The sequence below is a fragment of the Atractosteus spatula genome, chromosome 20, assembly GCF_055471065.1.
Source record: "Atractosteus spatula isolate fAtrSpa1 chromosome 20, fAtrSpa1.hap1, whole genome shotgun sequence".
Lineage (NCBI taxonomy): Eukaryota > Metazoa > Chordata > Actinopteri > Semionotiformes > Lepisosteidae > Atractosteus > Atractosteus spatula.
This window is the reverse complement of record NC_142725.1, coordinates 14801834-14815397: the sequence shown is the minus strand read 5'-3', so window position 1 is coordinate 14815397 and position 13564 is coordinate 14801834. Positions and strand designations below refer to the sequence as shown.

General features: G+C 37.8%; 1 protein-coding gene and 1 long non-coding RNA gene across 2 annotated transcripts in view; both read right to left on the bottom strand.

The window, feature by feature from the left end:
* Window positions 1–1414: 1414 nt before the first annotated feature.
* Window positions 1415–4576, bottom strand: LOC148817618 (uncharacterized). Its single transcript, XR_016094596.1, has 2 exons — window positions 4482–4576; window positions 1415–2966 (listed from the first exon to the last, which is right to left on the bottom strand). It is a non-coding gene; the product is annotated as an uncharacterized LOC148817618 (long non-coding RNA).
* A 2653-nt stretch (window positions 4577–7229) lies between these two features.
* Window positions 7230–13564, bottom strand: part of nphp4 (nephronophthisis 4) — a 127833-nt gene continuing 121498 nt past the window's right edge. Inside the window, exons 27-29 of the mRNA XM_088938431.1 lie at window positions 12888–13067; window positions 11851–11994; window positions 7230–10763 (exon numbers count right to left, since the gene is read on the bottom strand). Of these exons, the coding sequence (XP_088794557.1) occupies window positions 10623–10763; window positions 11851–11994; window positions 12888–13067 (465 nt within the window). The 3' untranslated portion in view covers window positions 7230–10622. The remainder of the gene's footprint in view (window positions 10764–11850; window positions 11995–12887; window positions 13068–13564) is intronic.

Below are 13564 nucleotides of genomic sequence, written 5' to 3'. Positions count from 1 at the left end.
TTGCCTTCAGGAGTCACATGGGAACATCCCGTTGCTCCAGTCTTCGTGAACTTCATCTTCAAAGAAAAATGCTTGGAAAATACATTTTACGGATAAGGTGAGTTCAATTTATCTTAAATAGCATTTTTAAATACTTGGACGTATTTACCTGCTAAACAGGACCTATTTTTGCGATCTTCTAAAGCCAAACAAAAGCCCCTTAAACCTTTTCTGTGAGGGTCATTTCTAGCATCCTTAAAGCACAAGGTAATCTTGAGGTTTCAGATGCCTATTCTAAACTATTCAGTTTTTTTATTTAGTGTCTTATTACAATATGTTTAGGTGGTTGTTATTGTTAACTTATTAAACGGGGAATAGCCCCGTCTTGTAAAACGTATTTAAAATCCCAGCTGTAGTTGTACCTTTTACAAGAAAAAAATGTTGGCTAAAAAGTAAGTTGGCTCTCTAATGAAAGTTGTACATGCTGTGTATATAACACTATATATGCAATGGATGTGACAGTTTTGTTCTTGGCCATTTGTTTAATTAGTTTTCCATTCTAAAGGAATAGCAGTGATATTTTGAAGAGATGTTGTATAGTTGATAGTTCTATCCTTTTACAAAGAATAACTTTTCATTTGAAAACGGTTGGCTGTGATGTGGTTATGCATTTACAGTAGAACTTTAGCTAAATATGTATTGCCTTGATGAGTGTGGGCAATATTTATTCTGAGGTTTGCATTTGTGCTACACTCTGGTGGAGATGAGAACACAATTTTACAAATTGAAAACATTAGTATGCTTAGTGAAGGGCCTCTTACAAATCAGTGCTGATATGCGAACATTAAAATGCTTAGAGAAGTCACGTTTATTCTGTTCCGAACCAAGGTCTGCTGGTAGTTGTTAAATGTTCTTGTTTTGCTATGGACAGTAAATGTGTGCTAAAGTTTATTTTTCTTTGTTCTAGGTTGTCCTGCAGACGAGGAACCCTTCTGATCTGAAAAACATCTGTTGCTTTTCTTCATTAAACTCTTTTATGTGAATTTATTGTCTTGTCTTCTGTTTGAACTCTAGCCAGGTCTGAGTGCCACCCTCTGGACTTCTTGCCTCCTGTGGACACTGCCTTTGCGTTTGATATCCATGTGATATAAGCAGTATACCCTCAGTTTATTTGGCTCAGTTTATTTGGGCTATCTCACTTCATAGTTAATTAAGCTCACTAATGAAGTGAGGGTGGGAAATGGTACCCAAAACGGTCTTCTGACTGCCTCAGGTACTACATGTGCCAAAGCCCCGCTCCATAACCTGAAGATGTGACATGGGCACTTGGCCATAGAGCCTGCTGGCTGGCTGTGGTACTACAGAGAGCCAGTGTGGGCTCACAGGACCTGATCCCCCCAGAGATAAGCACAACTCAGTAAACAAGCAAGATGTACAGCAAACAACAATTTATTGAGCACACAATGGCTAGTGCAACAGGATCAGAACCATGTTTGGGACATAACCACCCACGACAGCACCCATCGGGGAAACACTGGGAATTATCATTTAGGATAGTAGAATAAAAAAGATGTAGTGTTGGATACTGCATAAATAGTTACAATCTTTTTCTCAGAAAAGTTAAAGCAGGCAAATAAAGGACTAGTAAACTTGGGTTACACTACTTTGCAAGGCTATAATAGTGTTTAAACATCAAACAGTTAATGTAAAATTTAAACATTAATTTGAGAAATATTTACAACAGAAAATGGTGCACAACATTCACATTATATAAAGCAGATGCTAGAGGGATCTACAGTGAATTAAACAAGTACAGAAGTCCAATAGAAAAGGTTTTCTACTTTTCAGCGTGGAGTTAACTTCTGCTTGTTCCTCTGCAGCCCACACAACCATGAAGCTCCTTATTCAAACCTCTAATTTTAAACAGGATACAATCTTTACTGTCCGCAGAGTCTGGATTCAGTAAATAGACATACAGTATCCTCCAAAGTGAGTGGGGAAGCAAAGAAAAAAATCTCATTTACAGTTAAGTTGTATTTGTGATCATGAGATTAATATGAATAAGGAACAAGTAATAGGTTTATTCCATGCTGAAAAGAGAAGAGAGAAAACAACGTTTCGTCTGTGAAACCTTCAGATGTGAGAAAGACGGCAGGCAGCAAAGATTAAATAGCAAAGGAAAGTGAGGTGAGACAGCCAAGTGACCTGACAGTCCCGTCCTTCGATTAATATGAATAAGTACAACACCCAATTTATGTTGGGTTTTTACAAGCAATAATCTCATCACATTGGAACAAAAGCATACTTTGTGCTCAACACAGTGATTTCAAATGACCATAAGTACCAGGACACATTTACTTTAGGTAAATTGCACACGGTACACAGTGTTTTGTTTCATACCCCCTTGAAACAATAACTGCATTAAGTTACAATTATTGAGCTCAAATGATAGTGTTACCAATCACGATGCTTTGCTGCAGCCATCTACGAGTTCTTGCCTATTCCTGTTGTATTCCAACTAAACTTCTCTTCATGCATTTCTATTGGTTTTAAATCTGGACATTGACTGGGCCACTTTTATATCTTCCACTTTTGTCTCATGATCAACTCCTTGGTTGCACTGAGTATAAGCTTTTGGTCACTGTCATACTGCATGGTGCAGCGCCACCCAAAAAGTATGGAAGCATTTATTCTACATTTTGTCTGTAGAATGTTATTGCAAGGTTCAGAATTCAATAGGCATACAAACAAAGCATGGAAAGTGAGGTGAGACAGCCAAGTGACCTGACAGTCCGTTCCTTTGATTTCACAAGGGAAAAGAGAAGGGTCTAACACCACCTGGTGAGGAGACACAGAGGCAGAACTGAAGGGAATGAGGCACACCTGGAATGAGGTAGCTCACAGTCCAGTTTGCTGGAATACAGTCACTGAGGTCCCGTGCTCCACAGGGTGCAGTGGGCCTACTTCAACAAGCCTGGCAGCTCTCACTGGAGAAGGAACAGAGGGAAATATCAATGGTGCTGAAGCACTCCAGTTCAGAAAATAATTTTTCGAAAGGTCAAAATAGGTAATGTGATATTTTGCGTGGCTGTAAATGAACAACATACTTTTTCTTTTCAGATTATTCAGAGATTATTTGTTAAAAATCAATATGATTTCAATTGTTCTTCAAATATTCATACATAATGTGGCACAATGTTTCAAGGTGCATACAAATTCTGAGTACTATTAGGAAGAGCACCGTCCATTATTTATGAGAGAAAATCTCCATGTACTATAACAGGCTTTTCGCATAAGGAGAAAAGACCTCTGCTCCACATATGTTGCCCCTCCCTTCAATTAGTGAAAGGATTTCATTTTGCAGACCTTACAAACACACAATCTCTCAGCAAATATTCCTTCAATATTGCCTTTGGGTGATTTTCCATTTGGACAAATGTTTAATGTGTAGCTCAAAGTATAAACCGGGTCACCTAAAATGCAGTGTCAAATATCAAATATATGTCACACGTATATGGTATTGCACAAATCAATATTTTTGTACTACAACCACCTTTTGAGAAACAAAGGTCAACAAGAACAGCCCAATGACATGACATAGATTACACTCTTAAGGGTATAATTTTAAAGAAAATGCTTCATGTAGGAATACATTTAAAATAGGAATTATAATGAAAACCAACCAGTAGTCAACTCTGAGAAACAATTTAACAGCGAAGCACTTCAGACCTTGAAAAACACGTATTCACGTGAATATTATGGGGCATACACACCTCGATATCTTTAATATTGTAACGCATACGGCCACCATTGCAGGTTGAATAACAGGGACCGCAGCCGTCAGGCTGACGCAAGATTTCCCTTTAGCCCAACTGGCTCGGTCCCTGTTGAGTGAAGCCGGAGGCCCGGGTTCGAGTCCCCAACGGTGGGGGGCGACGTGAACCCGAGAGCGCTACAATATGTTTATAGATTTAATATATATAAACACAACCTCAATATATTTAGCAGTTATTTCTGGGGGGTTTTAAATGGGAAAAGTGGTACTGATACTTCTGCATAGCGATGTAATAGAATATAGTATAACAATACCGTTACTATAAGCCTTATTTACCGCAACTGATTGGGTTTACAAAGGGCTGACCCCAGGACAGCAGACGAATTGGTAATGAAAGTTTTTTTTAAGGGTTAGAAATTCTACATAACTGACAAGCAGAGCCAGTGAGTTTTGAAATAAAAAAAACCTACGGGATCAAACATTTCCATGTCCCCGACGACTCTACCAACTTCCGAGTTAGGATGTCTAATTAAACAGTGAAATGCCCGTTTCTTTTTGAGCGGTTTTCTTACCATTTCTCTACAGCAAAAAGAAAAAGAGCAAATCCTTAAACTATAGTTTCATGACTCTCGCCCCAACCTATTTAGAACATAATTTAACATCTCCTCTTAAAGGGAAATACATTATGAAGTTAAAACTCATTAAAGACTTTACCCGTTTACTTTACCTGTTTTCAAACAAGTTTTCGGTTTTGTAAAAGATGAATGAACGACGATTTAAAATACAAACATTTTACAACGACCATCTTCGTTTCGTTTTGCAACGTCCGCCATCTTACCTGGCACAGCTGAGGAAGGCGGAGTCTCTTCGCAACACACCTGCAGACTGGAACTGATGAGGCAAAGGCCGCTGATTTTTACAAGTGGATAGTTACTTCCAAAATCACGTCACCTAAACCGCCAATTTATTCCCGTTAAAGCCGGCTTGATAGAGAACCGGCGTCACGAAACTTAGAAGCGGGCTGGTCCCAAGGAGTCTCGAACCCGCAACTTAGAGGGAGGCGCAGAGCTCAGCCGCTCGAGTACTATATTGAATCTGTGAGTGATAAACACTTCAGATTGTGAGTAACGCATAGGGAGTACAGTACTCACACATAGACTAAAGCCACTGCGCCACCAGGCCAGCGAGTAAATGCCTTGCTGTTTTGGTATTTCTTTGTAGTAATCTATTTAGAGCCAAGTCAGGCTATCTACGCAATAAATAAAACGATCAGATTAAAAAGTAATAATACCGAGTTGTATTCTAAGCCGAGAAAACATCAGAACCTTCATTCACTGACCTCCTGTTGCTGTCAATCATGGGAGCTGACACAGGCAGTAAATGATTTCTGGTACACCTCAAGAATGGAACTGCGCATTTTCGATCTGCAGTTATGGAAATACTAAACCTGTTCATTTTTTTAAAAAAGAAACAACTATAGCTGTACTAATCCTAAAATAATCTGCAAGTATTTAAAAAATACTTCTGGGGCTGAGACTCGGAACCATTAGGACTGAGCTACTAGATCCGGATAAAAAGGAGACACCACTGCCGAGCGCTACTCCATCTCTACCAGCAAAAGGCTTAAGTTCATCTTCGTTCCGAGTGAACTGCAGAGACAGAATGCAGTAGGAAAAATCACAGATTGTGCACTATTAAGGTCCAAACCTCTACCACAGGCATTGCTTTTGCTAGTGCACCAGCAACACTGAAACAAAAAATCCAATTGAGCATTCTGGTATGAACCTGTAGAAAGTGAACTGTACAGTACAGTGTATACAACCTGTTGCCTCCCACTAGACTAACCTTAAAAAGTAACCATGATTTCTCATGTTTCTTAAATTTAGAAATATATCTTGAAGAGGCTCCGGTATTAGCATTCATTAATCATTTGTCACAAACTTTTTTCCTCCTTAAATCCTTACAGTTTTAAATAGATTCCTATCCCTCTTCCTGTTATTTCCTTAATACTTTGTATCGCCTTAATACTTTGGTAATGAAGTTCTCAGGCATTGATTATTTTTTTTAGCCTTTCTCAATATTTTTTAGAATAAAAATGTGTGGAGCATTGCGTGGTGCCCTGGGTTCAGTTCTGGCTTGGGGTGACAGCATTAACAGGTCGTCCCTGTGTCAGTGTGGGCGCTCTGCTGTCTACCACACGACGTGCTGGCTAGGTTTGGGCTGACCTAAGTTGTCTTTTTCTCCATGGCCCTCCTATGGAGTGGGCTTGTAGTGCAGCCCAGAAGCCCTTCAATCTATCCCACCTTGTGATGTGTGCTTCCAGTATAGGCTCCAGCAAGCCCTCAGACGGATCTGTGACTGATGATGGATGGATGGAGGTTGGTGTACTGGATACAGTCGGAGTGGTTTATATTATACTGTAAGGCCCCGTTATGCATCGGTCCTGGTTGTGTCTGCTCTCCTGTGTATCTCTGACCCCCGTGTTGTGGGACACAGCTCTAGGAGGTGCAGTCCCTTGGCGAAGATGTATAACATCTGCTTGGCTCTTTTTCATGTCATGGATCCCTTCAGACTCTCAGTATATTCCATTATAACTCAACGCATCTGCTTAAAACCCATTACAGCCTGTGAAAATATAGCATCTGTAAATCTTCCTTCATTGATTAAACAAACAAATCCTGAGTTCTGTTTTATGTTTCCCAGGACATTAATGAAAACAGGCTGCATAGCAAAGCAGTATTTTCTTATCATGATGACAAAAATACATTTAAGCACTATGCTAATAAGCTGTTTTTAAATATATATCCCAGTTTTCTCTCAAATAAATGCATAAATCAGCCAAGTCTTCAAAAAAAACTTGGTAAAATATGGAATTTATGAAGTCGAACATTTCAGAGAACCGAATTGGCTTGAGGTAATATAGCAAATTTATTTCACAACCCATTTAGATTTACTAATAGACTTATAACAATATACATAAAAAAATAATGGGCATACAAACATTTACTCTGCAATGAATTTTGTAAAAATGAATGACTGAATCATTTTATAGTCATTACATATATTGTACTAAAAAATAACAGCACAAAATCACATATTTCAAATCAAATACATCCATCGTCCATTTTGAGATAAACCTTTGAAGTGGATATAGTTCACTGATAATCCCTTTGTCATTCAGCAATGAAATCCACTGTAAGGCAATTTCAAGTACCAGGCTGCCACCTGCTGAGCATCAGTGTGAAATCAAATTTATTGTAAACTTTATTAACAGTATACAGTATATTCACAATTATTAGCACGGGAACAGTTGGTGCTGTGAATGTGTGGTGTATTAAATCTAGATAGTTTTATTTTCAGAGGCAGCAGTTTTAAAATGTCAGTAATTCCAAATAACAGCATGGAGAGTGTGCACATTAATGCACACCAACCTTGTACCAGCACAGAGCTTTAATAAAGTGTTTTTTCCTTTCTCTTTAGAACTAAAATTCAAGGGGAAGAAGTCTCCCTTTCAGAAGTTTGGTTTAGTTTCCTTTAATTCTGAAAAAGACCTTCATTTTTTTAATCATTGCAAAAGCTGTGTACACATACTGTATCGTGTTTAAGCATCACAATATAGATATATTGTACAATGAAGCAGCCTTACCAGTGTTGTAGTGCTTTGATTTGTTTGATTACTGAAATAGTAGCAATCATTCAAGAGGAGCTGAGAATATGGCTTGTTTGTTGCTTTCTCACAGCACCCCTTCTTGTTTCTGAGATGATCCCGAACTCATAAGTTGAGCCCGACACCAGAAATATCCTCCTCTGTAACCCTGGATGGAAGCATGACTGGCTTGTGTCTGGCACTTGTCTTTATTGCTTTTTACCAGCATGCACAAGCCCTGGGTCTCCACTAGAATGAAGTCCCTGAAGGACATACAGCTTCTACAGTGATCTTAGGCACCAGTGATTGCTTCCAGTAGCTGTGCTGTCTGATTAAATTTACCTGAACACCTTTTAAAACTCATAAAAGTAACAGCACCAAGTGCTGGGTTTTACTTGGCTCTGGTTAAGGTTCAGTTGTTCTGTGTATATTTCTTTTTCTCTGTTTCGATAACTGTCAAAACAAGCTAAAATTAGCATAAAGCACAGGAATGCATTAAACCAGCATTTGGAATAGTGAGAAGCTGCTTAAGGATACCCACAACTCTACTGTTGGTTATCTCACTGTGAGGAGATGGGGTGAGGTTGATACAACAGACCAGTTTTTATGTTATAATTATGTAAGGGAAGCACTTTTATGCACGCATTTGTTTGTTTTGATAAGGTTTAGATGGATAGTGATTGTGTATATTGTATGTATCATATATACACGTTTTAACACCAGAATCTTAATAAGAAAGACTGTATTAATGCAGAGTTATATAAGCCCAAGGTTGTTGACAGTATTTACTGCAAAAGCTCTCAGAGAAACAACCTGTACCTGGGAAATCTTAGGAGCCATTCAGATAGTAATGAGAGCTACATCTGCCCACTGAAAATCACATTGCAGTTTGCCTAATTATGTTTCACAACAGTTCATTTTTTCTAACTATAGACGTATTACTACTTAATATAATTGACCATTTTTCTATGTATAGTTTTTCAAGGTGGTTGCCCTGCACTGTACAAATAAATGAAAAATAAAGGGAGGTATTATGTTGTACACAAGGTTTACATGCCTGTCTTTTTTCAGCATTCAGCATTTTTCTACAATACAACAGACCTTACCTTACATTTGTGGATGACATCTTTGGTATTTCTGGAAACATGTGAAAACACTTAATTCAATCATTAATTTATACCCACTTTCAAACTAAACATGGAGAATTTCAGAAACAAGTAAAAGTATTACTTATACTTATACAGCCTATACTATTAACATCACCATCCAATAAAAAGGTGCCAGTCATTCTTATTTGTAATAGAATTCTGACAGTCAAAGTCTTGCAGATAATTGGTTCCTCCAACTTTGAAGACTCAGACTTATTTGCAGAGATAATTGATATTTTCTAAATAAAAGAGAGTAGATGTGATGTTTTTTAAATTCCAGTTTTCAACAGAAAATACTTTTGGCCATTTTTGTCATAGGCAGAGAGAATGCATGAACCTTCAGCAATAAAATCACAGACAACAGAATTTCATGTCCTCAACCTCAACCACCACCCCACCTACTGATAAAGCACAAATAATTGTGCATAGAAACTGGACTACATTTCTCAAGTACCATCTGCAGGAGCCATTTTAACACACCACTCCCTGCTAATTTCATATAGAAAGGAAAAGAACTTAAAAGAAGTTTAAGTTCTTTTCACAGTCCACAGTGAGATTCATCCTTTTGAGGAGCTTTTAAATAGGTAATTTTCCATGCGATATACTAAAATATACTACTTGCAAATATATCAATCTCAACACAGCTTTAAACCATTGATTGCTATTTGTCCTTTACACATCATGTTCCTGTGTAAAAAAGGTTCATGTCATGTAAAAATGCAACTAAATCTAAACCTAAAAGATTAACTGAGGGTTTTTATGCGGAAACTGTACAAAACTTTAAAATTAATACCAAAAAATTTCCAGCTGCTGACACTTTGGTAACAATATTCATAATGCTGAAGACATTAACCATCTGTGGAGCAAATCAGTGTTATTGAACAAATGCTTCCTGCAGACAAAAGGAGAAAGAACTGATCTTCATACTGGAGAATTAGGAATGAATCTTCTATTCTGACAAGCACAGAATGTTTTGAACTAGTTTACTGTACTGTGATTATATTTCTTCTTCAGCAGCAGAAGAAGGATGTTTGTCCAAAATGTCATGAAACAAATTATGTTTTAATCATTAAAACTCTGAATACAACATAAAACTTCCCGCTTCAGCTGTAAAAATGTGTATGTGTTAGATCATTCTGAAATGCTACAGAAATGTAAAAGACCAGGAAGAAAATTTCTTTTCTTCTTTTTTGCCCCTTCTGTGGCAGAAAATTAAGGTGACATAATTCTTTAAATGCTTTTTGAGAACGATATCACAGCTGCTTTTCAGAATATTTATTCTAGTACGTGAAACAGTACTCTACATTACCATTTTCAAACCTGCTTCTACTATGTGCTAAAAGGAATATGCAGTGTCACAGGAAATCCACTTGAAAATGCTTTTCACCATCTAAATTTCTGTATTGTACAAAGTCTGATGTGACAGTAAATTGATGTAATTTAAATACAGTAGTAATCAATGTTTTGTGCCTTATACTTTGGGACCCTCTGTTAAAGTAGTGGTTCAAACCTCACGTGTAGAATGAGCATTTTGTCCTCCGTAGGACTATAACCTTCTTTTGGAACAGAACGGGCTGTTGGACATTGTAGTGCAGTCTTGTTCTAGTCACTGCAAATCCCAAAGTTATTTGATGGCCAGGTTCTGTGTAAAACAGCTGTAAAATACTTCATACGCTAAATAAATCAAGCAATTTCACAAAAAGGAATATCAGCTCAACACTCTGGTATTCGGCACACATTATCTCATGGGACTGTGAAACCTTGCCTTCCCAGTCCTGTGTTAGATAACCATGGCCGTATGGACCCTAGATTATAAATAGACAGGGGCTACAGTTTGTTAGGCACCAGGAACATTTCAGTTGTACCTCTTTCATCGGAAGAAACTCAATGTGGCAGAAACTGTCAGCATTTTGAATTCTAGGCCTATTTTGATGATGCTTTGCAGACATGAGTTTATTAGTTTGTAAAGTGCTCTGTGCTGCTTGCGTGAAGGATGACATTGATGGACTGGAGCTGGGTTTCACAACACGTCTCTGCTGCCAGCTTGCAGTGGGCCGTGGGTGTTGACAAGGGCTCACTGGTATACCACCTTCACACAGAACGTCTCCTCATTCTTGTCTTGTTGGTCATTGATGAAGATGAGAATCTCCTCGACTCCTGCGCTCTGGCTGGGTGCAAAGCGAAGGCCAATGGTGTATATCTCCCCAGCTCCAGTCTGGAACAAGACATTTTAAACAGGATGTTCAAGCAACACAACAAAAAGGGTTGACATAGCAATTGTTCAGTTTGACACTGTTAAAACATTTTACCCCTACTAATTAAAAAATTAAGACTATACTCATGTTTTATTATGTCCTCTGTTTTTGCTTTGTTTAGAATGAATAGAGAAACACCCACCTGACTCAAAAAGTGAGTTGTTTAACAAATAAATCAAAGATTTATTCATATAAAGTGGAAGGAAATTTTGATAAAATTAATGAGTAGGGGGCTGATTAGTTTAATGGTCTCAGCAGTTAAATAAAACACGAAATTAACTTGGATTGTTATTAATGCTGCTAAAAAGATCTACTGTACCTATTTCTGTGTTTTGCATTTGTTATAGCTGCAGGAACGTTTAATCTGGATTTTCTTGATAAGTGTTATTTACTCAGTACCTTTGCTAATTAAAATCTAAAAAAAGATTAAATTAATGGATTTTTATAGGAATCGACAGACAGGTCTAGTTTAGTCACAGGGATATATTTTTATAAATACAATCTGGAAATTTACAACAGAAGACAACTGACTCTAAAGTAATTAGAATTACCACCTATTCTTGAGGATCTAATTTTCATCATGTTTTATAAATGGGGCCTAAGGTTATGCCTTTAAGGCTGAAATTGTCAAAACCAAAAGAAAGGTATTCACCCCTCAATAATTTATGTTGAATGTGTGAAATAAAATCCTGAGGCTGTTGATATCAGTCTGTGGAAAATGCATGTGAAATACTGCTATGAAACTGAGAAAGAAGGAAATAATTTTAGAGAAGTAATTTCATATATCTGTATGCTCTGTCAAATCAAGAGCCAGCTGTACAGTTCCAAACATTCAATTAGGAAGTCAAAAGAAAGCAGTTTATTTTGTCATGGCTGAAACCCAGTGCATCAATACAGTTTAATAAACTAATGTCTCCATGTGTGCAACATTGCAGCATACACACACAAACATACAGGCATATTTTTAAGGCTGAGGTGATGCACAGTACAGTCTAGACCTCATTGTACTGAGCCAACTCTGGGAGGCAGAGCTGTACCAGTGCTCACCTCAAAAGTGTCCTCTTTGAACTGAAGCAGGTCTGGGCGGTTGGTGCGCAGGAAGAAGGCTCTCTGGGAGGAATAGGGATTGGTGTAGGTAATTTTCTTGTTGCTGCCCTTTCCCCCTCCCACTGGGAGTGAAATTTCAAAGGCCTGGAAAGACATAAAAGAAAAGAAACACCATTTTTCTCAAAGGAAAAAAAACACCTTCCAAGTGGAAACCTCTCGGCACTTTCACTTGCTGCAAAAAACATATCAGAAAGATGTATTCCACGCTGAAAAGAGAAGAAAGGAAACACAATGTTTCGGCTGTGGAGCCTTCTTCAGGTGTGAGGTTGCTCAGCCGAAATGTTGTGTTTCTTTTCTTCTCTTTTCAGCATGAAATAAACCTGTACTTGTTCCTTTGCAGCCTACCCATGCTGACGCAGCTGCCTACCTGAACTACATCAGAAAGATGTCAGATTAGTTCTAAATGAACTTCAGTGCAGGAATCCTTCTGTTTTAGTTATCTATGTCACAACAGAATGAAATCACAGCAGTGTGCCATGCATTCAGAAATTACCGACAGAAAAATTATCGAGTGGGATAAAGGCAGACACTTTAAAAGAGGATGAAGGAGAATTCAATAGGAAATTTATTTTTAACATGCTTTAAAATTAATTAAAATTGAAAACCTGAGTCACAGAATTATTTCTGCTCCTACGTGTCCATGTTTTTGTCTTATTCCTTTATTTCTGTCTTGGCTGTTGAAGGACTTCTACATATATTTCCACATTTCAAAACTGTTTTTATAATGCACTTATTATGGTTTTGCCATAATTAAAATAATAAAATTATTTCAATGATTTCTCTCTAAACAATAGTCCAAATAAAATTACATTAAAACATGTGAATAGAGCCATTTACTGGACTGTTACATAGTTTAAATTCTGGATCAATCAATGTCCTGAACAATTGATTTAATTGGGAGATGCATTATATACTAATGACTAATGACATGCATTACTTCCTATTGAACTACAGCAGTAGTAGCCAAGCCTCATTACCTTTGATATAAAGGGCTGTTTACAGGACACGCAGATCAACCAGGAGGCCACAAGCTGATGAAACTCTACATCAACCACGTTCAGGTAGATGAACTTGCTGCCAGCTCTCTGTGGCCGCACACCTATCTGGAGGTCCTGGACTGCATTTGGGGGAAGAACAAACACTTCGGTTGGGTCAACCTGTTATAAGGGAAAATAAGAAGAAATGTCTGCCACTGATTTGCAAGTATAGTCTATTTTCTGTACAGTTTAATTAAAGCATGTTATGACTTTGATCTATTTAAAGCACATCTGACATTATCTATTGTTAGCGCATCTTGTACAAGCAGTTTGTTTTTAACTACTGAATCTGGCTTATCCTTGCCTTTTCTAGTTTTTGTAAAAAGTACTGAGGTAATATACAGATGTCTTCTACAAAGGCACTTGCCACAGCCAGTCGTCCAATCCCCAGTGCACACAATGCAAGCACTACAAACAAAAGAACCCCTTCAAAGGCATCTCCAGTGAATGTCAAGACCCAGTACTTTATTTTTATTAGAATTATTTAAACACAGGGCATTGCAATTGTGCAACAGCATGTAACATCTCTTTATTGAAATAACATTTCTCATTTTCTTTGCCGCAAAATGTGTCAAACTACAAGAAGGTTCCCCTCATTAATGCAGAACGTTGGTTGC